This window comes from Ooceraea biroi, chromosome 13 (genome assembly GCF_003672135.1).
Source record: "Ooceraea biroi isolate clonal line C1 chromosome 13, Obir_v5.4, whole genome shotgun sequence".
Lineage (NCBI taxonomy): Eukaryota > Metazoa > Arthropoda > Insecta > Hymenoptera > Formicidae > Ooceraea > Ooceraea biroi.
The window spans coordinates 8,827,527-8,855,281 of NC_039518.1; the positions used below are offsets into that span (position 1 = coordinate 8,827,527).

The window sequence follows — 27,755 nt, forward strand, 5'->3', positions numbered from 1 at the left end:
ATATCTTTCTGAATGTACCGTTGCTATTGGCATCGTAAACGCGATAGAAGAGCACGTAAAAGGAAAAGGCGAGAGGACAGACGGAGACGAGCGTCTAGTGGATGACGCATCGGTACGTTCACCAGTGCTGATCAATAGAACTAGTCACGCAGACATTTCGAGAGTATTAATCACTGATTCGTCCGAGTATATTCGCGTTTTTTGTGGCTGGAATAATAAAAAAATTCATGAAAAGTACGTAATGAAAACGCAGATATAGTCTCACAAGAGAAAGAGAATACATTTTACTGCATTTTTTATGAAGAAAGAAGACAAAGCTTAAGCACGATAAAAAAGTGCCTTTATGGTCATCTTCTTGCAAGAATACTCGACAAGAAAACGGTTGATGCTGCGTCTCGTAAGACGTGAAACGCGCGATCGAATATATAAAGCACATGACCGTGACCATGTACGCGTGACCAACGTACCGGAATAATGGCATTTATCTAACGCGATTAGAAACGACGTGGTTTTCGCACAATCATAGAATATTCAACGGTGATGGGTCTCTCGCAGATTAGAAAGTTTAATGCAAGAGCAAAATGAGCTCACTAGGTCCGCCTTAATTAACGTCGCACTTGCTGTTATGTTAAAAATAGATTTTACTACGTTACAAACTTTGCCTGTTCTTGCGGCGAATCGTTCATTTGCGTGGAAAAGTTTACGAGCTGAAATAGAACGTGCTTCGACACTGCACCCGTCAGTTGCCTCGGAGCCGTATAAGCATTCGTATAAGATAAAAAAAAGAAGAGCGAAAGAGAAAGAGAGCGTGTGCGAGATCTCAAGTTCTGAACTAGATCGACGTCAGGCTCGCGACAGTGCCTTCGTCCTTCAGCACGATAAAAAGGCTGATCAAGAAGGTAGTCGAGCAAAGATAATCCAACAGTAGATATCGCGTTGTCCGTTACACAGCGTATTGACTCTGCAAATTGAATTCTTTCGTCCATGGCGGATCGCGATCGCTTCGCTAAATTTATAACTAAATCCCCGGTGCTGCCAGAGAACGATCTCTCCATTTCTCGGTGCATTATCGACGAGACCAACTCGGCCATAGCAACGATCCGGGAGTCAATATTTTCTTGCAATTTTCAGGCAAATCAGAGATCGGCCACTGCCGTGAGTTTCACGAGAATTTTCACGAGAATTTTCGTCAAACCCGTATATCAACTTATAATATCAATCTGATGTTATCAGCGCGATGAATACCGAAATCTACAGTTATATTTATATATTGAGAATAATATTATCATATTGATTTTAATAATATCCGTAATATCCGTTCAGGCAGTCAGTGATTTTGCCTTTTGCTAGCACTCGCCATAGATTATTGATCTGTTAATTGAAAAGAATATTTTATATCGATATTGCGATATTCTTGGTATAATTTACTCGCGCAAATTGATCAACGTTCCTTTTTCCTGTATTTATGGTATCAAGTATATAAGCTCTCTGAAATCGTAGAAACTTTTCAGTCTTCGACCTCGCGTTTGCCATCGACGACAGAAAGATTGGTGCGCAGTGCCAAATTTACGACATTCGGCGTAAAAAGAGAGAAGTCACGCTCACCCAGACATCTGTAAGGCTTGACCCAGCGGGAGAGCTTGCATTTGGTCCTACCCGGTTTGCACCATCCGTTGACTCTGACGTAGTGCGACGATTCCACAATGTTGGTGATGTCTCTCTTTGGGTAAGCCTGAAAAAAATCAGGCAGGTCGGATTAAGGGGTCCGTTGTAAGCACCATTAGCAGGTGGTCCGTCCAAGCCGTGATCGCCCGGCTGAAGATAATTATCGAGCGTACATACGCACACATGCACATGTACATGTGCGCGCGTGTCCGGTAAGCCTGTTATTACATTGCGAACGAGAACAGCCGCTTAATCTCCGCTTAAGAGACCGCAAAAACGTACATTCTTGCTGGCGTACGAGTCGTTTCGCACGCGGCGTACGACGTCTAATGCACAAATTAAAAGATTAAAGACTAGCATTACCTACGCATTACGTTAAGGATTTGCGCATCAAGCTTGTCAAGAGAAATGAAAGAACAAAAGTTTGTAAAATTCTGTTATCTCGTTTGCAATTTTCTAAATTTAATTAAAATTCAACGTAACTTTTCCATGACTGAATTTCTCGCAAGAATTACTCAAAGGAGGATTTAAATAAAACTGATTCCTTTTCATAGACTCCCTTTGATCCTATCATGAGCAAACTTTGAATAAGGGTTCTCACGGATCAGCAACGAGAAAAAGATCAGATGTCGCGCGAATGCTGCACTTGGCGAGCCTTCACGCACCAGCGCAAGAAAATCTTGGCTCCGAGTGCGGCGAATAAACAATCTCACAATGTAACGACCGTCGACCCGTGCGATAAAGTTATCCGTAAAGATTAACGTTATTCTCGCACTGGAACAGGCAGGCAGACAGGCAGATAGGCGGGTTAACGAACCGCGTAATTCGGTGTTTTGTCGTGACTAAAGCGCGTCAACGAAGGGACGAAAATTCAATTTACGCGGTTCTGGAAGATTATAAATGACTTAATCCTGCCTGCAGGGTCGACGGCAGCCGGTGGCCGCGCGACGTTAAATAACACGTCGGCTCTTAATTAATGATTCACTTGCAAGTAGCCCGGTTTACTCTCCAAATACGTGTTGAAGCGTTAAACGACGAATATCGCGAGCAAATTCGATTCCGTCAAATAATTCGAATGTTGACGCGAACAATTTATGCCGGGCTCGCGGCAAGTTTTCGCGAAAACAGATCGAAACAGTGATATTTCATCGATCAACAGTCGAGGCGACAAGCACTATTTTCTTCGCATGTGCATATGCAAATACGAGCACGTACGCGTGTGCAAGCTGCTATCGCTTTTATCCGTCTCTTATGGCGCATAGTGTGGATTGCGTGAACGTGTCGCATAAGCGAGATGGAGAACGTTATTATCCGATAATCCGTAAGGGTTAGCCCCGCCTTTTCACCGTAGCTTACACGGTGAAACGTGAGAGATCTCAGTTGCGTGTGACAATATTTCCCTGCTCTGTCCGTCTCGAAATCCTATTCTGACTGTTATCTCTTTCAGAAAGCTGCGGATGTGCTTTCAATTTTTAACCAAATCGTGAATGTGAATCTTCTGAAAATTGGAGACGATGATTTTATTATGAGTTGCACGCTCCCACATGCTCGTATACATTGTAGAACAGAAAAATAACACAGAAAAGAAGAGCTAAAAAGTTCGATAACGACGTCGATGATGACAGAAAAATGTCAGAGATCTATTTTTAATGCCTATATATAGGTTTCGATCGACTGCCTACGTGCCTAACGATGATCCCGTATATTACAGGCGCGACAAAAAAATTTAATGCATGACCTCGTGGACTTTCTTACCTTCTTGCAATACTCCAGGATCTCGAGCTTGTCCGTCATGCAGCTCTTTTTGTCGGTCGAGGAGACCCATCGACCCTGCTCTCCCATGTGCTGAGCGAGGTACACTTCACTCGATTCGCACAAGGTAGCGACCTTTGTTGGGGAAAGACATGGTCATTAAAGATACAGGCATTAGCCACAAAGCGGAAAACATACATATTTGGTTTAGTCAACAAGTTCATCAAAGTGTTTTGCTCTTCAGCAAGACGGTTGGTAATAACCCTCTCTTGTTTTTGCTTCGCAAAATCAATATTCCAAAGGCCAATAACATTTTTCATTGTTGTTTCGAGCTCGGTGCCTATTCAAGGATAACTCTCGAAATTCAAGTAAAAAGTAAGGTAATAGAAATAAGTAAGAGAGCAATTCTTTGTAGTACTTTTTAACAATGTGTTCATTTGTAAGTATAATCCTCGAAACCGGTTCTCAACAGTGTTTTTCGCGAATGGCCATTGCTTTAACGATTGTCGCGAATTGCGTGTAAACGGCAAACGGCAACTTTATTTTACTAAATTACTTAATATTTAAAGAAAAAGAAAGTGTGCATATCTGTATCTTCGTAAGAGAAAAATTCAAGACTCTTATATGTATATCTGATTATTATTATTATTATCATTATAAACGTCTCTAGTAAGACTAATAAAAGATGAAAATTTCAAGTTCAATCACATTTAATTAGATTTCGTAACAACTTGTTTTCCGTTTTAAGCACAAACGGTGAAAATATGATAAATGAATAAAATAACGAGCTTTGACTCGAGAATTGTAAACGCAACGCGCAACGATAAATTTTCGCAAAGAGTATAATTTCGCGAGGCGTTCCCTTTGAGAAGGAAATAAGGCTAAAGACCTCGGTCTCTCACGGTACTCACCTGCGGCTCTGATCTTCCGCCAGCTGGTGCCAATTCGAGCCTCTCCGACACCGCCTGCAAAGTGAAAGAAAATATTTTGAGAGCGGTTGCATGTAGACGCGACAAGTGCAAACGATGGGGCGGTTAAATTGTTTTCCGCTCTGATAAACGTGTACTTGGTCGCGCAAATTCAAAATCTTTGACATACAGAAAGGGGTAAGTACTTTATTCGCGTTTCCAGCTACGTGACACCGATGCCATACTTCACGTCTCTCCTTAAACGCAGATTTGTACAAAGTAAATACTCCCCAATACCTTCGTTTATCTGATATTTATAAACAAATTATCCGTTTCTCATACGTCACATTGCTTACATTAATAAAGTCTGTTATTGGTTTCAAGATTCATGCATGAATGTCGAATTACCGCAGCGGAATGTTCTTTCAAACATTCTTGACTTTCTCCGATTTTCCAGACCCGTGGCTGTTCCCAGTAATCGTGTCTGACCGCGCATAATCATCTCGTTAAAGTCATCTACGTGATCCGCGTCGCCTATTCGCTCCACTGACAAGCTCAAGTCTTCGTGTATCGGATATCTCGAAGCGGATATCGAGTTTCTTCACGAGACACAAAGAGATACTCTAAGAAAAAACTGCACCTGCAACCACCGACATGATTTGTCCTGACCGCGAACCCGGTATAAATTGTTCGCGTCAACCATACGCTCCTCCTCGGAAAATGTCGTGAAGACGGCGCTACCCCTTTCGCGCGGATTTGCAACGGCACGAGTAAACGATTCGTCGACGACGGCGAATCCGCTGGTGAAAAATTGCGGAAGGGTATTACCTTATCGATTTTTTAGGAATAACATATCGGGAGAGCTGCGTCTTCCGGGCAGATTAAACACGGCGATTGATCGATCGTGTTGTGTTACTCCTCGGCTGAAAAATGACTAGTTTGCTCGGGCGATTTGTAATGCTCAATATGGGACACGGGGTTTGATATCTCACGTCTCTTTGTGGATGCACGCTGTGTCTCCAAAGTGTCACGCACACACAGACGGGGGTAACTAACACGCACGACCATCGTGTCACGTCTAGCCACGTCGCATTATTGACTGCGATATTAGCTATGTTGCGCGTGAGGCACAGAATATTACTATCATTATTACGATCGTTATTATGGAGCGGTACCGTCCGAAAATGTACGCTAACGCAATTACTTATCCGCGATCGGCGAGTCGGCGGGAAAGGGCGAACGGTGCGGCGCTTGCCATTCGGCCGATAATTTCGTTTACGTTCGCAAATTGCGAATCGCGACGCCGGTCGGCCATTTGCGAGAGAGAGAGAGAACAGGACGTCGCGACGCCGTTGGTGCTTTGCATTTCATCGATCCACGTCGCTGTGTCAGGGACAGATCCGCGACGTGGCGCGCCATTATGTACGGAAGCGATTCGGCAATCCTGTGAAGCCGGCAGCGATCGAGTATCCAGATCTCCGAGTGCAGGTAAGCCCGAAATAGTTCCAAGATTCAATTCAAAGGTCATTCACCCTAGACGCGCAAACTTCTTCACGGCATCACATTAGGTATCATTAAGTCGCATTAATTACTGATGTCCCACAATTTACTGCAATCACTCGCTGTCTTTTGGAGGCGTTCAAGAGAGAAAACAAAAAGAAACAAATGGAAACGATCACGAATGGCTGTCCCGATAGATGTTGCAAGATTACGAGCGGTTATCACAGTATCCTCAACACCCCGAGTGGCCGCGCAGACGAGGGTGTGAGGGTGCGATTCTAACGGTGGGTTGTTAGCGGTGGCTTTGTGTTCCGCGGTAGATCGACGCGTTGCAATAGCGCTCTCCGTCGCCACGCAGATTGCGGTAGTCAGCTTATCGACCAGTCGAGAACGCGATGTACGTGTCCGGCGTGTGTTTCGGACTGATTGTCGGTGATCCGCGCATCCTGTGGTTTACGTTTCGCTTTTATCGGAGAGAGAGAAATTGCCGGGATGCTCGTCCAAAAAGCTTGTAACCTTGAACATCTGCACGGCTCGTGGTCTGTTCGATGAATCGACCTTCGTTTGTGTCGCGCGACACAGAGAACAGTTCGTAACGAAAAGGAAAAGGTCACTCATTGCCGCATTTATTAATTATTCGTTTGTTCAGAACGTAACACGGAAGATTCAATTAAAATGGCATCTTGCTGCTTGGCTGAAATATCAATATCTGCGCTTCCTCTTTCTCTCTCGAAAACGCGACTTTCCATTCGAAATGGTTTCCTCGTTAGCGGAAATTACTTGGAGATATCAACGACGGAATCTCCTGGGACGTGTGTGGTTGGCGTCGCGGCTTGCTCAACACCACCTCGGAGCCGCACATTTAGGGGGTTCGCGACGCTGCACACTGCGCTAACTGTAATACGGGCTAACTATTCCCACGAGGAAACCTGCCTTAGCTGTGTACGCACGCGGAACTTCCGCGTGGCTTTGGTGCATCACCGACGCGATAAATTATGAAGAATAACGTGTGAGAAACGCTCGAGATGCGTGCGCGACGTTCGGCGATAACTTTCGGTATCAATTATAAAATGTTGAAATGTCTCGAGTTTACAACTCGATGCACGAATAACGACGCCTGATTCCGTCACGCGACGCTGGACTTTGTGCAGAAGCGAACATGCATCGAAACTAGGGAGATTCCGCTGAATAAACGGAATCTCCTTGTTATCTCCCGGTTATTAGCGGGAGAATGACGGCGAGTCGCTCCACAAAGCTGCTTCCAATCTCCGGCATCGAATTTTTTTCTCGATTCGAAAAGTCAAAAGGCCACTTTTCACGAAGGCGGAGGAGGGAGGAAGCGGACGAGCCATGCGCTGAAGGAAACAGCGGGGAAATATTGCGCGCGTTATACGATGTGCGTTGAGTCGTGCAATTACCGACATGAGAAGGGCCCCGAGATGAGAACACGGGTTCCTCATACATTTTTCTCCGCGTTCGAGAAGAGTATTTTCGAAGCTAATCTGTATAACGTTTCCTCGGAATCGAGCTCCCTCGAATGCTTCGTGAAACGTAATATCAAATAATAATAAAGCACGCCGCGGATAAGTTTTGTGAAGTCGGACCACACATGCAATTACGTATCAATGTTGATTTGCAAATGTGATGCACGAAATATCGAATCTTCTAGTGTCAAATCTCACTAGATTATCCGAAGCGGAGTAGAAAAATTACGACACGACACGAGTCGTAAAATTTCTACGATCGATTCTCTTTAATATCGATGATATTGATAAACAGCTTATCCTACGGACATTTATTTTCACGAGCGACAATCTTCGCTGCGTCCATCAAAGCCTACAGTATCTGTTTCTCCCTTATGCACGTAAACGAGCGCTAAAAGACTAATAAACGACCGGCCAGCGCGACTCTAAATTTCCGGGCACGTGCGAAGCATTTGACATTCAACTTTCACACCGCATGAACACTTAATTACCTGCTGCACTATTCAGCGGCTTATTATTTTATTAAGCGCAGTCCGCAGAGCGCTTTAACTGCCGGCCGCGAGTGCGCGCGCTCTTAATCGCTCCGTTTTTCGGCCGAGAGGGCCGTTTTGCGCCAAATTGCACTCGTTATTGCCGCTGTTGCACGTCTGTTGATTTTGGGACGGGAAGTGACGTCCCATAATATGATTTACGCGCACCAATCGCGAATAGACGCGCACGCAATGATTTTTGAAACTCCGAAGCCATTTTTGGCGGTTTGAAAAGTCTGATTTTTATTACTTCCGATACAAAGCAAAGAGAAAGCTCTAAAATCACTAGAGAACACAGTTCGCAGAGCCGGAAAATGAATACGCGTCGTGTGTACACGCGAAACGCAAATAGAGTGGAATTTATCGATTTTGACGAATTTACTGTGCGCGAATTTGGCATTAGGTTAAACAAACATGAGAAACAATGGCGCTTGATTGACCCGTGCGTAATTTCAGAATTAGGCACCGCTGCACGCAGAGCTGAGTGGAACCGAGTTTCAATTACGACTGTTATTCTATCGCCATTTTATGCATTATTTTCCGGTTTAGCGTTTATGCGATTGTGCGGATTTGACGACTCGTATTTAGATACGGAAATTAAGTTTTCGAAGGTTTATAATTTACTTGTTTGTAAATTTGAGCAGATTTAAATTTAAAATGTTAGCAAATTCAAAAAAACTTCAAGCTTCAAGAAAAACCAAATCAGAAAAAATTCAGACATCTCAAGCTTTACAGCTTCCGAGATTAAAGTGAATCATTGAATCATACAAGAGATTTTACACTCGAGTAATTTTTATAATTACGTCGCGAGCTGCTCGTATTTCATACCGCGCCTCGCAATTATGTCTCGCAATTATGCTAAACGTTTAATAACAGTTCCCGAATTTCCCACGGACTTATTCCGATGCGTCGTTAAATTCCGTTAAATGTTGTTAAAACCTACGAAACTATCGAGCTCACGCGACACAAGTTCTCGCACGTCCTCCCCATATTCCAATAATTAATTTAAATAACCGTGTATGCGCCAGCGGGCGCATGATATCTCGAGGAGCACAACCTAGCCGGAATAGTCTAACGATTAATTCAATTCTCGGCGGACCGCCGGTTGAAATTAATTTTCTAAAATTAAAACCCGTCCTGTGCGGATGTTTAACGAGCTGGTGGCGATTTTCTGTAGTGCGCACGGATTTAATATTCACTTTCTCACCAGTCGCGACACCAGCGACAAGAGGGCAGAGCCCGACGTCGAGCGTGGGCGTGCGTTCACGATCCTGCGATCACTCATGATTATCATCTCCATCGAGGGTTCCCAAACTTGGCGACGTTTACGAATCACATCAGTGACGCGAGATTCAATTCACGACGATGTAAAAACGCTTTCTGAATTTCAAAGACGAGATGGTCAGCCGAGTAGCTGATCGCGAACTTCAGTCGGTACTTGCATCTAGTCACACATCACTGCGCAATCGTTTATTCTGCTACAGTTTCTTTATTTTGAAATCCATGAATAATATCTATGAAACCTTCTTCCCTTGGAAGCTTCCTTCCCCTAGAGAATTTTATTTTGAGATCGGCTAGGTTTTTCTTAAACCTGCCAAAATTTTTCAACAGTTTGGGAACCGCTGATGCGTCCTCACTGCAGACGTGCATGTAAAACACACCCTCGCATATATGCGCGCATACACACACCCACACACATACACGAAAGCCACAGAGGCGTGTGCACGTGGCTTGATAATGGTAGTGGTTATCGGTGCTCGTTGGACGGACGCGCGTTTCGCTCGAGCGGGCCGCGTTATTAAATCAAGCAACCCTCTCGTCGCGCAACTCCCGGCCAGCCGTGCGGGGTTGCGTGAGCGAATCATCCACTCGGAGCCTCGACGGACGGAAACCTTTACCTCCGCGTACAACGCCCTATTTTTAATACCTCAATAATCGCCGGCAAACCGTGGCAACCTTCGTTCCGCCAACAATATCCGCAACGTTGCCGTCGAGAAATAATGCACGTCGGATAAGCGAGATCCGATCAATTCTTTATCCATTACCCAAAACGTGACAAGCTCGGATGGAACGTCAGTGGAAACAGCGTTTTGTTCATTTTAACAGCGAGCGCTGCAAAACCGACAGAAATGCACATCGCGGTTCCGTATGGAAACTAAAAATGGCAGACACTTGTTAGTCAATACCTGCGAGGTGCTTTAGTTATTTTCATGCTACAAGCCATGAAAATGCGGAGCTGCCTGTCTTGTTTCGCGGATGAAAATAAGCTCCAGGAATAACAATAACAATAATAGTTCATTATATTGTTTCAACTGAGAAATTAATTAGTAATAACCCGGATTTTTCCAAGAATAACACTATGTTAATCCGTAGGTGAAGGAAACTGCAAAAGATGGTCTGAAAATCCTAGGATGCTAGGTCACGACAGTTCTGATGACTCGAGAGCCTTTACCACCTACGTTGTAAAGCTACAGTCTGCATCACACTGCCTACACGGAACACGCTGATGAATTTGGTCGCTACCCTGAGAAACGCAATCGAGCAACGCAGCCGACGTTTGAGAAGAAGTTTCCTCGCTCGATGCCGTAACGTGTAGCCACTTGATCGAATCGGCCCCCGGCGCAGGACGGAGCGTCGGTCGATAGCGTCTTATTTTTAGTCCCGGCGCGTCGCGCGGCAGCCGTTTCGTGCTTCCTCCGATGACGCTTTTCGATCCTTGCGTTCGAAAAGGACGCGACGTCGAACGGAACAGGAGCACGACGTGGTACAGGTTTATTAGAAAACGTGCGCGGAATGCGACGTGGCGATGCTGGAAAGGAGAAAGAGACTTCTGGCGCGTTCGCTCAATTGATACAACACAAATTTCTTGGCCCCTCGTGTCGGGGCGAACCTTATGAACCATCGTGACTGGTCACCGCCCGTCTGCCAGCCGTAAAATCGATAACCCTCTTGCGGAAAGACTGACGGGGCAGACTAATAAATTGAAGACTTCCCAGCGCGAACGGAGCCCGTGATTCACGTCTGGATTTCGTCGAAAATTATTTTCTAACGTCTGATGCACGTCAGTGTATCAGTAAAAAGGTCCCATTGTCATACCTGCCTGCTGGAAGATCCAACTTTTTGGTGCCATATTCATAACGATTCTCGAATGCCGACAAGATTTTCTCTTTGACTCACTTTGAAGTCGAGACGCGAGTACATATTTCAGGAGTCATGCTGATACAGTTACCGTGAGACTCGAGGATTTGCGCGAGCTCGCGTAAATGATGCAAGAAGAGCGACAACAATCTAATGGCGATATACCCGTGTGCGCCACGGCAGGACAGGGTTGAATCACGTACAGAGACGAAATCCCTGCTCAGACATAAGCTGACGTCAAATAAGGTGACCGTCTATTTTTTTTAATCTTTACAAGGAGCCCGTCAATGGTCTTTTCCGGCTGTGCGGCTTTTCTCGCCCGTGCTTTTGCTGCCACCGTTTTACTTTTCTCTCGCGCAACGTGGGAACCCCCATCTTGAACTTTGATTTTTTCACGGCGACTACACGAAAAAAAACGAAGGAGGAAAAGGAAAAGAAAAACTGCGACCCACTTCCACAAGGAAATACACCACCACGGCGGGGTCAAACACCTCGCCATGACTGCGCCGCGTGTACTTTGCGATTTCCGCGACCGGTAATCACCCCGGTTATTAACCCTGCGGGGAGTTGGGGAGATTATCGCGTTGACTGATGACGGATCGACTTTTCCTTTAGCGAAAGTAGCTTTTCAATGCTTCTAAATATGAAGAAGATGAAACTTTCATTCTGTGTATATAAATTTCTGTACCAAAGAGGCAAGATCTTGCTTCTCGAGTACAGATTTGCATAGAAGGAATTGCATAGCAAGAAAGTATCGGAGAGAAGAATCAAAAACATCAAGAAATGCACATTTTTGAAACGTTTCGAGTGCGTTGCATTTCTTATTGCAGTTTGGACACACCTCTCTTTGAAGAGATCAACGATACCTGCCACATTATTACGTCGTGTCCCTCACGTTTACACAGTGCCGCACTGATGGAGCTGAACGTAGGTGCGCCGATCATCGATGACCCCCATGACGTGTTAACAGGCGTTGCCACGCGCGCGCGTTTTCCCCGTGACGTAATGGGAGTTATAAAAGTCTTCTGCGATCGCGTCCACTCTACACTCGAATGAACACGGCGCCATTATGTTCCAAGAGGATTCTGATCGCGGCTATCAAGGCGAGAATCTTTTTCTTTTCTAGCAGACACGCAGATTCACCAATTTTGAAATTGCTCTCATTGCAGTCCTCTGGCAAATGATAGTCGCGACAGCGTCAGTAGCTGATTATTCACGTGTATTACGGTGTTTTACATAAGATGTTATTTAAGCGGATTTGCTTAATGCATTTACGGCGAACATTACTACGCAGGAGGTCTTGAGAAGTTTCTGACACACGTTACGAATGTTAGGTATCTGGTCTTTCGGATAAAAACAAATAGGTACTGATATAAAAGAGGGAATCGGCAATGCAGAAAGACAGGAAGCTGCTTTCTATCGAAAAGGAAGAGAAGGCAAGACGATATGAAGGTAGTAAAGAAAGAGGTGAGAAAATAGAGGAAAAAAGATTGTAAAAGGAGCTGCAAGTCGAAAGATGCTGCAGAGGAAACAGAAATGCGACAAGTAAAAAGTCGAAAGGCGGTGCAAGAGGCTGGGAAACCTACAGCAGCGTAGAAAACAGAAGAGAGCAGAAAGAAGGTACAAGTAATTACTCGCAACAGTGCAGTATTTAGCTTCATGAATAAATTATGGGTTTCTCTTGGTGCAATTTAATAAAATTAGCATACAACGGAGCTAGTCGCGCTAAAGTACAATCAGGCTGAAAGGGGAGCGTAGTCGTAGTGCGATATAAGTGTCACTCGAGTATCAATTAGATCGGTTACGTCAAAATGCACGCGGAGAATTAAATGTCGAGTTCTTTCGAGAGTTGTATGAGTCTCAACATCAATAAGAGTAAAACAGATGCATTAGATATTTAAAAGATGCAATCTGAGATAAATGAGAAGAGGCAAACAGAACTGAAATGAAACTAGACGGTCTTGTTTTATCACACAGTGCCTTCTCTAAAATCGTTCCCAAAGAGGTATCTCGCGTCGCGACAAATGCAGGGACCTAGATTGACTTCTATTCTCTTCCGAGCCGATCTCTCGGAGGGGGTATCGATTCGAGTCTTTTAAATAAATGATGTGCCGTCATCTCCACCAGCAGAAACGGCTCGGCTACTCTAGCGATTTATTAGTGCAACTCTGTTAATGGCGTTAAAGAATTAGCCAGTGACAGCTAACTAGGCTGCGTTGCGTGAATCGCACTTAAGCCGATGGGACGACGGCCTCTCTCTCTCTGAGCGGGAGACGTTAAGGCGGTTAAGCAAACTTCGTCGTCGAGCAGACGCATTACGTCGCACGCGCGGATGCACTCGAAAATCCACTTGAACGTGGAAACGCCACCATCAAAAGAGGCGAATGCTTCCGCGTCCTTCTAGAAACCCTGGGACGCATGAACAGCATCGCGAATTGCTTGAGAACCAATTCATCATCATCTAATAAATGGGGTGATATTAAAAACTGATACTCTTTAATACAGCGTGTCACGGCGTACATAGTTTGTGCCAGTTTCGCTAGCGTCGATATTCTTGTTCGAGGAATCCGCCCGGAAAGTATCCCATGTCGTTGCGGCGAGCTTCACGTAACATCTCGCGGTTTCCTCGGTGTGTGACGCAAAGGGTACGCGCGGCCGTAAATTTCTCATATGCCTGCGGAACCCGGAAAAGCAATCCGTTTGTGCGCAATCTATTTCTTGTTAGCGATAGTTGCGCGTAAATGGCCGGCACGTTTAGACTCGTTACGGAGAAAACCTCGAGATTACCGGGGGCGAAATGTTCTCTGCTAGCTCGCGTGAAACGCGTCAATCCCGCATTCGGTCGCGGCTTTTACGAAAGGCCGCTGCAAAAGAGAAATCTCGTTTAAATGCCCGGCGAGGGTGAGCGCGAGCTCGTAAGGGGGCACGGCAATCCCATAAATAATTCCCTCTGACCGCGAAATATGTTTGCGCAATCGGGCCCGATTAATCACGCTCGCACGCCCAAGAGATTCGATCAAAGTAACCGGCGACAACGTATTAAAGGCTATTTCAGCCGATTTCAAGAGCTCGTTGCGCCGCGCTTAACGCGGATTTGCCCTCGGTACCAGCGGCACGTGCGCTTGTAACGCAGTGGAATTACATCGGTGGCCGTGTATACGTATGCGGGGATCCGTAAACGTGCTTGCTTTGCGGATTACATCCTCAATTGCGAATAGTCTCGCGCTATCTCGCACGAGTGCGAATAATGTGGGCCAGTATTCGCGGGGGTGACGGCGGCGCTTTGTAATTTAAATCGCCGATGGCGGAAACGCTGAAACCGCCGGAGTAAAAAGAACGCAACACAAGCGTGCATTTATTAATCAATGCGTGCATTTATTAATCAATGCGTGCTTGATGCGTGCCGGAGGGAGGGGGACGGATGGCTACGATTCTTTAATATTCCTCGATGTTCCGACGAGATATTGTCTTTTTCATCCCCGGTGTTTTTCAGTAACTTGCGAAATGCAAGTTTAACGTTTTACAAAATGCAATTCCAGCTGCATCACGCGATGTTTTCCAGCAAATCGCAGCGAATTCGCGTTGTCACCTCGCCTTTGGCAGATTTTAAGGGACTTTTAAATCACTTAAATTTACCATTTGCCACGATTTAGTGTAAATATTCGCTGCCTCTTGATGATCCTTTTTTGTTTGCTCCGCGCGGGCTCTGAGCTGATTTATCGTAATTTATTAAAAGCGCTCACAAGTGATTGTGTCCTCGTACGTATTACTCTTTTACGGTTCGCATTACGATTAACGCGATATTTCGAGTCCATCGTAGCGGAATATTGGATCTCGTATACTCGATTACATTCGATACATGTTCGATTATAGTTACAGGTCTCGCGAAAGACGACTTGATGACTGAGAAATGATGGTTTTCACTTTGCTTTCACCGGATGGTTAACTGCGCGTGGACGGGCCCTCTTTTTCGTCCTGTTTCCCCCTGAGAGAGCTAGTCGTCATTAAACTCGCGCACGATCAACGAGCTGATCCACCGCAGTGCAAATCACGCGATCATGCGCATGTCACGTATCACGAATAATTAATAAATCGAGGACGCAATTGCTGCATCGGTGAATAAATAATGGCACAATCAGAAATCGCTGATTCCGCGTACCTGGTTCTTTGCAATTTTCGCGTTGAGGATGCTGTACAAGTTTGACGATAAAGGAACCGAGTCGAAGCTCTCCTCGCAAATGATTATTTCTCCAGACGAAATTGCATGTCGAAATAAATTGTATATTTGTGAAGTGAAGCACATGTGCAGAGTATCTTTCTTTGCTTCGACTAAGGGAGTTTTCTGAGTTTTTTAATGGTGCAAAAGCTTGAGTGACTCGATCATGATAATCTCGCAGCCTATATAGTCCTATAAACTTATTCCGTTTCCTATAAATGTGGTAACGCACATGTGCAGACCGGAATTATACCTTTTCACGTAGAATCGTGAAATCTATGACAGTCGCACTGTATGCTACCTCATTTTTCTCGTATACAAAATCGCCTATCAATGTCTGCCTTGTATGTCGAAATATCAAGTCGTCTCATCGTATTCACGACAAATACAAAAGATGGAAACAATCTCGACAATGTTTTGCCCGGGACTGGAAATAATTCAAAGCGAAAACTTGATCCGTACTCGACGTTATGGGTCTATACGCGGTAATTCTGAGCGCATTTTATCTGTCATATACGACGTCATACGTGGTCATGGGGATGCATGCAGTGCAGGGGGATTAAAAACATATTTTTCGTGTATACGGATTTCATCATCCGTACGTTTACATCTCACATCTCGTTCCCGCTTGTCGATAGGAAGCATGCGTTTAGTCGTATTTGCAAAAGCACGCAAGCTTTTCCCTTCGCCATCAGTTTACATTGTTTTTCCTCTCTCTCTTTTTCTCTCACACGTCGTACAGTTTTCCGCATGTGAAAAGCTGTCAAAAGCGGTTTGTGAGATGGCTTTGAAAGGCACATGGCTGCGGATATTTTCGACTAGTTTTATCCGTTCGGCTTTTCTCTTAATTCCATATGTACCGATAATCATTTGTACATTAATGTCACTTCACGTTTGTCACGTTGCTTCCGTGACAAACTCGCGGAAAATTATTTCTCGAACAATTGATCCTGCAGGAGAATTCGAAGACTCGAAATATACAGATGCTACTTGCAAAAATATCTCGACAAACATCATTATTTTGATGCTAAAGATATCATCAGATAAGGATGATCACAAGATGCACGCACTACGCTAATCTAATCTTCTCTGCAGTAAAATATAGCCGAAAATCTTAAGAAAAGGCCAAGACTAATCGACTTTTAAAATACTATTTTATATTTCAAGTCGGACTTTATTTATACGATGTTTCTGTTACGATGTTTCATACTTTTTATAGGTTGAACGTGTTTCTATAATAAATAATGCTTTGTGTTGACTGCTCGATATATATTTCTTAAAATATGTATTGCCATTTTTACATCTTTCATATTTTATACATTTTGTACAGTGCATTCATGCAAACAATCTCTCCGAGCGTAATCCTAGAAGTCTCCTCTTTAATTCAAGCCAATAAAGAGATGCTTCCGACATTTCTCTTTTGACACACGTACTTTTGCAGCGTTGTGTTACACATGCAATTAGACGCTAAATGCAAGGCAAATTTAGAATAAATGAATAATGAGAAGTGTAATGTTAACGTAAAATTAGATTAAACTCGGACGGAATTACATGTAAATTAAAATTGTCGCGACGCTTTTATGTGCGCGTTCTGTTACGCGATTAATGCGAGGCGAATTGGATATTGCGTTAATTTGTGCACGTAGGCATCGGCAAACGCGATTAGTTTGCAAAAGTAGATTACGTCACAAACAACGAAATAAACGGATCAAATGAAAATTGTACAATGATGAATTTACTTCAACCAGCGAAAAAAGTGGAGGAGTTGGTCGGAAAAGATATGATTATATTGTAAGAAACGATCAGGGGTCTATTTACGCATCTAGGTGTTGACCAATCAAATTATAAATATTCTAGTAAATTTGCTCATTTTTCGCATTTTCACTCCGTGAAAAGATACGTAATAGATCCCCAGAAACGTTATTTTTGACATTGATGCAACAAGCATGATAATTTTGAACGTTACATTAAGAATACATCATTCTAATTGTGCAGGAGTCACGTTTAAAGAATTACAATGTCATCGCAATACTATTGTTCTCTTCGTCAAGGCTATATAATTCAAGGTAGTTATGTTGTTACACTCCAATACTCATATGTATATAATGTGCAATTAAGTCTACCGCTCATTTTACCGACAAATTAATTGGAGAATGCGATAATAAAGAAACTTTCACGAAATATATCGTACAAAGATATAATCAATGCTGTCAGCATACTAAACACCATCATTTTATACAAAGTGCAAACGAGTCATCCTTCTGTATACTCCGCATTTAATGAAGCTCCCTCTCTTGTAATATAAAATTAAATTTTCTTTTCGCAGCCGTCACCTCGAAATTACTATAGGACGACATTAAAATGCTAATTGCATGCGACACAAGGTTGCCACTGATATGCACTTTCTTGAGAAACTTTGCGTTACGCGGCACGAGATAAGTCACTCGACGCGCACATGGGAACCGTAATTCCCACCGAGCTGCGTTATTAACTCGGCATGGCGTAGAATTTTTCATCGTCATACGTGGGACGATACATCCGGTTTAAAATCCTCTTTTTTAAAGAAAAAAACCACGTACAAAACCATAAAATATTTCCGCTACTGAATACCTTTCATAAGAAGACGCTCGTTTCGCGTCAGTGCAAAAATGCCGTTTTAAATATCATCCAGTAACTCGAATATTCCGCGTATCGTGGGAAATTGATATAAAATGATCTTCATTCTCGAATTAAACGCTGCGGGGATCCCTCGCGCAAGAACCTTTCACAATTTTACTCTAATTACGGTGTGCATTCGCGGAAGGGTAATGCAACATGACGTGGAACTAAGGGATGCTAAATGACAGGTGATGAGTATACATCGCTCCTGGATGGTACCCTGCCTCTCTTACAACAAAAAGCCTATTCGATGCAGCAATATGCGTCGAGAGAACAAGCATGTTGCGTGCACACACGAGCGCGAGTGTGAAACGGGCGTGACAGCTCCGGGCATAAGAGAGATATTATACGCGATGACGATTACTTGCCTCGTGACTGATCGAAATGACGCCTGCAGATAGCCGAAGCAAGTTTTAAACGGCGACGTAATACCGAGGTGACGGAAAACTCGACGACCATTACGTGCATCTGGAGCAGTAAATCTGAGAAAATGAACTTTTCACGACCAAAAAAGGAGAACAGGAAATATTTATCGCGTACGACGCAGAGTTGCAGTTCTGAATTTTCGTGACCCGAACCCGAAATACCAATGTTACGTCGTCGAAGCGGACACAATGACTCACGCATCATCGATTCCGAAAAGTTTCTCTCTACGTGAATCTGGTTCCGAAACGCTCGTACTAATTTATAACGTCGCGAGAAAAAAAGCGAACACAGTGATCTTTAATTTGCAGCTCGAGATACCACTATCACTTTTTCAATCGCGATTTTAATACGTCGAGTGCGCGATTAACGTCTACCTTGTTTTTCCCCGTCAACGCGGTGACCGATGGTCGTGTATGTGTTGTACCTGTGGTCGCTCATTTTCGAATTATAACGCAGACGATCAATTAATGCGACAGCGATACACTCACACATGTAAATCGTTTGCACTTTGTTGCTTCGTCGTTTGCAGAACGTTTTTATCATTCAGCGGCCGCTTTCAAAACGCGTTACGCGATGCGCTGTTGATTGCTGCGAGTAATAGAACGATGCTAACAGTAATAGCTCGTTAATAATTACGTATCGAAACGAAATGTAAATGCCGAACGTGCAAGTTTCTCCGAAGAGATCGATCAGCACAGAACGCGAGTCAATTGCAACGAAAATCTATACACGACGAGTGCCTGTACGACGAACAAATTTTCCGACGTTTTTCTCATAACGCGTAATGTATGTTGACGATTTTTTGCTGCGGAAACATGATAAATTTTCAATTTTCATTTCTTTGCGATAAAAACCTGATGCATCTAATCCTCGCAGGAATCGCATTACGATAGAAAAACAAAAAAAAAAGAAGACGAATCATGCAACGTAGAATCGAATCGATCGGTATCGAGACCGTCTCTCGGCCTCTTTGCGCGGCGCCCACGGTTTCTCACCACCCACAATCGGAATGCTCATACGTCTGTGTCGTGTGCATGGACGCGAGATTACGCTTTGCGTAATCACTGAAGAAAATGCGAAGCTAAGCACCCGAATAAAAGTATATCGTATTGCGAGAGATTGATGATTCTTGATCGACGTCTCTCTTTTTCTCAAGGCGGATCCAGGCAGAACACGGAGAGGAAAGAAGGAACGGAGAGAGAGAGAGAATGTACACGATTTAGCTTTATTTACGTCGCCGCAACTTGGCAGTTCCGCGAAACGAGATGGAATTTGAGATGGAAAAGTGAGCCGTGATAGCGCGGTGTGACGCGATCGTTGCTCGCGGCATCACGGTCATTGATCGGGCCGTTTGACACCCGCCATGGCACTGGTTGGGACTACGCGGGTGGCGAAAGTACCGGCGGATAATCTCGGAAGGACGCGACGGGGGGGAAAAAAAGCTCCTTGACGGCGCGACACATCGATCGCGCGGAAGCGCCTTCTCTCCATTCTTCCTTCCCGCGAGTGACGCTGTCGTCTGGCAAAAGGGTGAAAGCGCGCCGTTCCGCGAACGCCAGCTCGTTCCGATCGTTCGAACCGCATCGAGGAGAGCGGAGGACGAAAAACGGAGAAAAACGACGGATCCTTACCTGTACCCGGCAGATGGACAGGACGCCGAAGAACGCGGCGAGCGCCAGCACCCCCTTCATCTTCCTCTCGCCGATCTACGTCCTACGTCCTCGTCGAGATCGCCCGCTTGCTCCCGCTCCGAGAGAGAGGGCTATTTTCCGTGAATTTTCCGCGAATTCTCCGCGAGTGCGCGCGAACGGAAAACCCGCGCCACTTCTCGCCTCTCTCTCTTATTCTCGCCGGGGATCAAGAGAGCGTGCGACGTGTGCGTTAACGACTCCGAGGGAGACGGAACGACCTTACGATTTCGTCGTATGCGATCTTGTGCGACGCGTGCGGCTCACCCACCATGTATACGACCGAACTACTACTGCCTGCCGTCGCCACTGGGTGGGTCGACCGTTCGCCGTGAAAGCAAGATGGAGGCGCGCGTCGGCGGCGGCGGCGGTGATCGCGCCGCACCACACCGGTACCATCCGCCACCCGGTGGCGGTCGGCCAATCACGACGCGCCGCTCGTTCGCCGGGTGCATTTACATGCGCGCTGCGGTCAGTCGATAATGTGGCGGGAACGTCGCGGATTTAAACGACGAAAGCGCCGCGCGCCTCCCAGGATCCCGCGGACGGTTTTCGCGATTCGATTGGACGATTAACGGCAATTGAGAACTGCGCGACTATTCCGATCAATTCCGTTGAAGCGTAGCCGAAGATGCTGCCGAAGATGGACCGCGTCTAATGCCGTGGTAAGTAAACACGTACGTTCGGCGAGACGCGCGATTGATTTTGATTATTCAACAAGTATCGCTAATGTGTATCGTTCGGTTCGTTTACTTTCTATCTAATTAAACGAATCAACTCCGCAAAAGCACGTATACGCGATATATAATCTCGACTTTTCTCCTGTTTAATGAAAGTATCTTTCTAGGTTATATACGTGTCTCATATCCGTCTATAATAGCAAAAATATTGAAAATTGATTTTCGGAATTAGCATTAAATTCGTTCGCGCAGGATAAATTGCAAGTTTTAATTTACAAATTCGCAATTTTCGATCTGCGTCGTTATCCCCAAATTCATTTGAACCAGGTGTCTATCACGTGACGTAGCAACATCGTGTTTATACACGGCGATAAATTACTCGCGGTTCAAGCAGCACGGTATTGCACAAAACTGCAATTGTTATCGTTAGATAGTCACGGGAATTTCTGAATTTGTGCGTCTGCACGCGAGGGCGAAATATTCCAAATAAAATTATTACCAACTTTGGTTCCTGCGTAATTGAAGCGGTTCCCGGAGTAACCCGTTGTTGCCACCGTCATACCACTTTTCAAACTCCGCAGAATTAATAAAACCATTTGTTTCATGAAATATTCAACCAAGCGACCATTGTGCGAATTTGTAACATTTTAATGATGCAGGAACATTTCAATATAAACAAGTTCGGGTAAATGCACTCTATCCTCAAACTGTAAAATTTACAAATCAATTTTAATAAACACCTACTTTTATTACTTATATATATATAATCTGCTTAGAAAAAACGCGCTCGCTCGCTTGCTTTGATTAACGCTGCATTATTCTGTTTCTGCGATTTTTCAGTGTAACTTGAGAAACGAGCGCAATACGTCTTAACGATTGTAAAAATGCGAGGTGCGATCTCTTTTGCTAATTAAAGGAGTTTTCCATTCTTTGTGCCGGAGCAGGGTGCCAGGAGAGTCGAACCAGTGGCAACCAACTGCAATCGATGACGGAGCGGAGTGTTCGCTGCAGTAAATTGATCTCCCGAATCTATGCAAGAAATACGCAAGAAGAGGCAACCCTCGAGAGGGAGGAAGAGGAGGAGAGACGGAAGGAGTGAGGGTGACAAAAGCAGATGGGAGGATAGAGAGCGCAGGAGGATCGTACTGGTGCAGGAGTTGAGATGTCTGCATGACGAAATCAACAACCTGTAGATACCAACTCCGGCTGCCGCTATCACGATAGCAATAAGGTAAGAAAGAAATCATGTTACTGCTCCACGGAGCGCTACTTGGCGGAGGGTATAACAGCGACGACGCTCCCGTGCAAATATTCCTCTGCGATGGGACTCTGGGTTCGCGTGTGCGCGACTGCGACATCGAGAATAACGCTTTCAGCGGGGTCGAGTGTTTCGTTCGACATGAGGCTCGTTCCCTCGGTTGTTTCCCGACAAAAGATCTCGATTCTTCGTTTCATGTGCTGTTTCAAGTCAGGGACTCCTCTGCTTCTTCGTTGCAACATCTACGCTTACTTATAATTGCTCCTCCTTAAAGAACGATCGTTCTCGGTTCAGATGTACGAGACGATGATCGATGAGAGAGGCGGATTAATGAAAAGAGATAAAAATTCGACTGGAGCATTTTGCATGATAGAACGTCGCAATCTAGAACAGGACGGTGGCTCGCCATAACCAGGATTACTTTGTTTTCTCCTTTTCTCGCTTTGTCCCAGATTGCTACCTACACTTTCGCAGTAAGACATAAATAAATTTAGAAACAGTGTTCAGAAATGGCAAATTATAATATGGTGACTCTTCTCTTCAAGTTTAATTAAAATATAATTTTATGTGTCGGACTTTGTCAGATGGGTCAGCTTTGAGCATTAGCTAAAAGTGCATTTCGCTAGAGAATAATTTTTAAAATATAAATCCGGATTTTTTACAACTCGGCCTGCAAGAATTAAAAATGACAGCTACCTTTCAAGCGGAAATATGTGTCTGGTCGAAAGATAAAAAATCCGCCGCTGAAATGTAAAAGTTGAAATTTCTCTGTACATTTATAATTTTTATTTATATCCTCTCTTCATTATGCATATTTATCATTTTTATTTATGTTCCCCGAAATTACGCAAATATTCATTAATTAACTAGACCACATTTACGCAAAAACACGACCTTGCAATTACCCGATCTTCATCTTTTGTCGAGATATTTTTCAGAATGCTTTTTAATACACGCAATGTTATTTCCAACGGTAATAACTGAAAGAATGATATTTGAAGTTGGGTTTTCTCTTGCGTAACTACGTGCGATCGTTACAACACGTCGTTGGCTACGGTAATTGGCTTGGCGCGGTGAAATAGTAATTTTACCATTCGATGTATCGCACTCGCGGCGTCGCGTCGATACGGCACTTGAATGATACACTAACGCGGCCGCGGGGAATTCCGCGTGTTTCAGAAACAATTACGTGCTCGCGAATCGTGGCATGGTTTTGTTTCCTGCTTTCTATTTTTTTTCTCGCAGTTTTGCCCAGCTACCGCAAATGGAAACTACGTCGAAGAGACAGATGGAAAGAAGAACGAGGAAGAAAAAGGGCACGGCGTTCTAATATCGTTCTCTTTAAAAGGGCAACGATAATTATCGGGTTGTGAGGACGGACGCGGATCTTCAAAGGCCGCGCTGTTCTGAAATTGCGGTTTCTCGAAGGGATAGACTTGGGCGACGAGAGAGCGAGGAGGGTAGCGAGATGAGAGTAGAAAGGGAGTCACCGTCGCGCAAAGCAGCGCATTAAGTTGTGGGCGCGTTCTCCTCACAGCGGCGCGGCCATTTTTCAGTGATAACACCGTGAGGGCCGTCCTCGCGATAAAGCGCACCGAACAATCCCGCGGTATCTTCCAGCACGGACAAATGGGGCTGGTACCCATCCGGACCCGCCCAGATAGCTGGGGGCCCATCGCAAAAGATGTAGTTTGTTGCTCGTCTCTTGCTTTTAATATTCACTCTGTGAATATCTTACTTTACTGTGTGTGAACCAGTCTGCTAACTGGATTAAAGTATTGCGTCCTCCAAATGACACGATATCAATAAAAGTGTTACAGTTTTGCTCACACAATTTTGTTTCCATCGTAAACGAGTTATTAGACAATGAGAAAGTGAAATGTATCTTACGAGACCCATTACACAAGCGCGGGATTGAACGGAGGATTAGATACAATAAGGAAGAGACAGAAAGAAAGCGAATAACAGTATATATAAAAAAAGATATTTAATTAAGACATTACGCAATGAAGAAACGAGGAGTTATTAGACAATGAGAAAGTGAAATGTATCTTACGAGCCCCATTACACAAGCGCGGGATTGAACGGAGGATTAGATACAATAAGGAAGAGACAGAAAGAAAGCGAATAACAGTATATATAAAAAAAGATATTTAATTAAGACATTACGCAATGAAGAAACGAGGAGTTATTAGACAATGAGAAAGTGAAATGTATCTTACGAGACGACCCATTACACAAGCGCGGGATTGAACGGAGGATTAGATACAATAAGGAAGAGACAGAAAGAAAGCGAATAACAGTATATATAAAAAAAGATATTTAATTAAGACATTACGCAATGAAGAAACAGTTGAATAAATGAGAAAATACGTTTCCACGAAATTCTTTGAAATTTTTCACCGATAGTGACAAGCCTTTTGTGTACGACCGCGCGATTCGCTTCGCTCGCGCGAGCGGATCGTCGCGAACCAATGCAGGGGCTTCTGCCCGCCTTTTTCGGCGGGCACATGAAAATGCCTGAGTAGGTAGCCTTGGCCCGTGTGCCTTCGCCCGTGTGTCGGGCACCGTACCCGTACCGGTTACCCTGGAAACGGTATCGATTTCAACCCTCAGCTATGTAGTAGGAAACCAGCACCACACCATGGGGGTCTCTTCACCCTGAGTTTCGACGAGGCGCACGGAGCCCGTTTCGACAACCCGATTACAAGGGCCCCTGTCTCTTTCCCTCGCACCCTCTCCTCCTACCTCTTTCACGCGATGTTGGTCTCTTTCACTCTCTTTCTCTCATTTTGATTCTTCCAGCGGGCCTGCCCTAAGACACAGCAACAAACGCTTTTCTCCCTCTCCGTTTCCCTGCCCCCTCGCTAATTCTGATCATCTTCGGGTTCGCTGATTTGCGCGAAACCGTATGCATCTCTCGGCTCGATTGCTCGGTCCAAAAGTTATTACTGGCACATGGCAAACTGCAAATAGCCCCTTATAGTAGATGATGGATTCGCGGATCTTTCTAATTGCAGGTGGATTGCATTATCCTGGCAAGAGAGTGACGGTCCACGCACGTATAATACGCGTATATACGTGTGATATTTAGTCCGGATTAATCGACGGAATGGCCGTTGAATTCGACGACGATAACATGCAGGATATGTGATAGTTTGCAGATTTCTAGTAAAATGTTTGAATAACTGGGGTGATGATAGTTTTTATTGTATAACATTGAAACTGTTTGATAGCCAAAGTATGAAAATTGGTCAACTGTAAAATAAAAGTTTCAGATTTTATTTTTATTTTTACAATCATAACAAATATATTTCTAAACAATGCATGAATCTTTGCATAAATTCTAGTGCATTAAAGCAGTGCGAATGTAAATCAAATACAAAACTTGTCTATTATAATAATATCATATAGCTCATTGCTTATGAATAATTTCTTTTAGTTACGATTCATCTAACATTAACAATACCGATCACCATAATACAATACGTTAAAATTCATTTCTAACGCAATTCATACTGCGTAGGAATGTTAACTGTCAGAATACCATTATTTACATTAGAAATATAAAATGAGTAACAAATGAGTTGCAATACTGGCATACAGTACTATTGTATTAATAATAATATTATTAATGACTTTTATTGTTTGTCCTTTTTCTCTTCGATCTCGTATACACCGCAAACTTTATTTGCTGGTACAGCTGTATCTGAAAAACATCATCATGTTACTCGTGATTTTCTTGTTGCAAAAATACGGTACGGGTCAAATATCACAGCAACGTTTTTATAAGATATAATAATTAGTTTTTAACAGCACGCGCGTTAGTGTGCGTGTGTGTACTTTTAATAATTGTCTTTCCTTCTCTTATCTTATCAATATATTATTATTTCAAGAGAATTGCCAAAACGAAATTCAAACTAGTTGCGAGATAAAGACCTCGTTTATTCGATGTTCGATGAGACGCAAACCGACAATCTCATTGATCTCCTTTCGCTTCACCGACAAGATGTAACGGCGTCTCTGTTCATCTAATATTTAGACGCGCCGCAAGAGCTACACGAAGCCGACACGGCAGCTGCGAGAATATTTTTCCGCATGGAATCGATCAATTTTTCTGCAATTCTCGATCAACTCACGGAGGAATTAAATGAAAAAAGTACAAATGAAAGATTATAGAAGGATATCCTTTAAATCAGCTGCTGATATCGAGCACTCGGAATTCGTAGCTTCATCAAATGAATTCTCATAAATTCTGCTTTTAATTCATCCATCCTTCACGAAAGATTCCCCTTATCTCTTTCTCCTCTACATCAGTCACATAACTGTCAGCAAACTTTTTCGCTTAATTTGCGTTTCGCGTCGTTTCAGATCTCACTGAATTGGATCCCATCGTATCGTGCCGAAAGAAAGTTGCGCGATTGCGATTTTCATGAAAGCTCTGCGAAATTCGAGACTTTTCGCTCTTCATACGTGAGGGGAAGTGACGTCGCTGCGAATGCCGCAGCAAAGATAGCGATGTAAAACAAAATGAGAAACGTCGCTACAAACTTACCGATCATCCTGGGGTAAGACAAGTTGAGGTTGTTCATAATATCGATAAACTCCTTTGCCGACTTGGACAGTCTGGGATTGAGAACCTTCTCCTCGGCTACCGTGGTGACAGTTCTGCCGTTGTAATCGTGCGCCGGGTACAGCTGGTAATTTCGCGGCAATGTGAAGATCTTCTCGTGCACGGACTTGTACAGGGTCGAGGCGGATCCGCCCTACACATAAGTGCTGATGTAGTGAATCGAAAGGGCGAGGCAATTATGTCATAGATTTATGGTATTACATGATCACCGATCAAGAGGCATAGTCGGATCAAAGAGCAATCCCTGCTAGTTACGTCTCAGCAATGATATCGTAGGCTTGAATTATGCCTGGTGAAAATAATTTTATTCGAATCAGTCGTCCGTGTCATTGAAGCGAGCTTTTAAGGAGAAAAAGTCGAAGCACGTTTATAAAATGCACTGGCGCGCGACCGAGCACTGATGACGGATGGCTATTCATCATGCTAGTTGCGGAGAAGAAGTCTCATATTCTCGATGATGTATCGACGTTCACTTGTGCTACATGCGAGCAAAAATGTTATTGCGCGTGGCCATCGACGTTTCGACGAGAATTCTGGATGCTGCCGTTTACTCGTGTCTGTCTCGGGTCGGCATCGATTAGTTATGACGTTCAAATAAACGCCGCTTATCGACATCCGCACAATTATATATCATTGACAAGTCGTCGAAAAAAGGCCATCCGGTTTTTGATTAAGTGATAGTGACTGGTGTATCGAAACAGCTTAATCCGCTTCGACAAGTCCACGTATTTTGAGACATCGCTTATTAAAAACAGGAAGCGAGATAAGGACGTACAACGTTAACCACGTGCAAGAGATTGCATATTCTCCGCAGGAAATATGAATGCGGTTCTACAACTTTGCGGAAACTTTCCACTCTCGCAGCACATTTAACGCTGAACGTGACCGCGTAATTGTAAATTTTATTTCTTGGCGAGATTTTATTTATTACGAGTCGCAGTTGTATATTTTTACTTAATTTCTTATTCATTTATTTCAACAATTACTAACGATAATTCTTGTTTTTTCTTTGTTTCAGAAAAAGCTCTGTTTAATTATTTCACGTAATGGCTCGTGCCTCTACCAACGTGGAAAGGAACACATTGCAATGAAGCAGTCGGCTTTTCGATTATAAGTCTTTGGTCGCTTTTCAAAGCAAGAAAAATGTGATTTACACACCACCTCTCCGTTTAAAGACATATGCGGCGAGAATACGGTAAGCATGTGTATCCGCGACACT

General features: G+C 44.0%; 3 protein-coding genes across 11 annotated transcripts in view; 1 reads left to right on the forward strand and 2 right to left on the reverse strand.

Annotated features, from left to right (window-relative positions):
* Window positions 1-20,239, reverse strand: part of LOC105286298 (amyloid-beta-like protein) — a 29,747-nt gene extending 9,508 nt beyond the window's left edge. For 2 of the 3 annotated variants that reach the window (XM_011351152.3, XM_011351150.3), the window contains exons 1-4: window positions 19,909-20,238; window positions 4,329-4,382; window positions 3,421-3,552; window positions 1,606-1,732 (exon numbers count right to left, since the gene is read on the reverse strand). In XM_011351152.3, coding sequence (XP_011349454.1) covers window positions 1,606-1,732; window positions 3,421-3,552; window positions 4,329-4,382; window positions 19,909-19,968 — 373 coding nt within the window. In that variant the 5' untranslated portion in view covers window positions 19,969-20,238. Of the gene's footprint in view, window positions 1-1,605; window positions 1,733-3,420; window positions 3,553-4,328; window positions 4,383-19,908 lie in introns of all 3 variants that reach the window. The other variant, XM_011351153.3, reaches the window with a different exon arrangement.
* On the forward strand, window positions 5,464-27,706 carry LOC105286297. Of its 3 annotated transcripts, XR_002193837.2 has the most exons (4): window positions 20,378-20,630; window positions 21,590-21,876; window positions 26,275-26,471; window positions 27,555-27,706. XR_002193837.2 is itself a non-coding variant. In XM_020033930.2 (2 exons), the coding sequence occupies exons 1-2, from the start codon at window positions 5,489-5,491 to the stop codon at window positions 21,742-21,744; spliced, it is 480 nt and encodes a 159-aa protein (XP_019889489.1). In that variant the 5' UTR covers window positions 5,464-5,488; the 3' UTR covers window positions 21,745-21,876. The 3 variants fall into 3 exon arrangements, 1 of the variants encoding a protein (XP_019889489.1); XR_895208.3 differs by lacking the exon at window positions 26,275-26,471 and having other exon boundaries at window positions 20,430-20,630; XM_020033930.2 differs by lacking the exons at window positions 20,378-20,630; window positions 26,275-26,471; window positions 27,555-27,706 and adding an exon at window positions 5,464-5,813.
* The window catches only part of LOC105286296 (persulfide dioxygenase ETHE1, mitochondrial), a 41,058-nt gene continuing 38,463 nt past the window's right edge, over window positions 25,161-27,755 (reverse strand). For all 5 annotated transcript variants that reach the window (XM_011351146.3, XM_011351147.3, XM_011351145.3 and 2 more), the window contains exons 5-6: window positions 26,459-26,669; window positions 25,161-25,612 (exon numbers count right to left, since the gene is read on the reverse strand). In XM_011351146.3, coding sequence (XP_011349448.1) covers window positions 25,545-25,612; window positions 26,459-26,669 — 279 coding nt within the window. In that variant the 3' untranslated portion in view covers window positions 25,161-25,544. The remainder of the gene's footprint in view (window positions 25,613-26,458; window positions 26,670-27,755) is intronic.

Coding starts and splice junctions, on each gene's coding strand:
- LOC105286297 (XM_020033930.2), top strand. CDS start 5,489: ATGGAGCGGTACCGTCCGAAAATGTACGCTAACGCAATTACTTATCCG. Junction 5,814..21,589: donor ATCCAGATCTCCGAGTGCAG/GTAAGCCCGAAA, acceptor GTGCCGGAGCAG/GGTGCCAGGAGAGTCGAACC.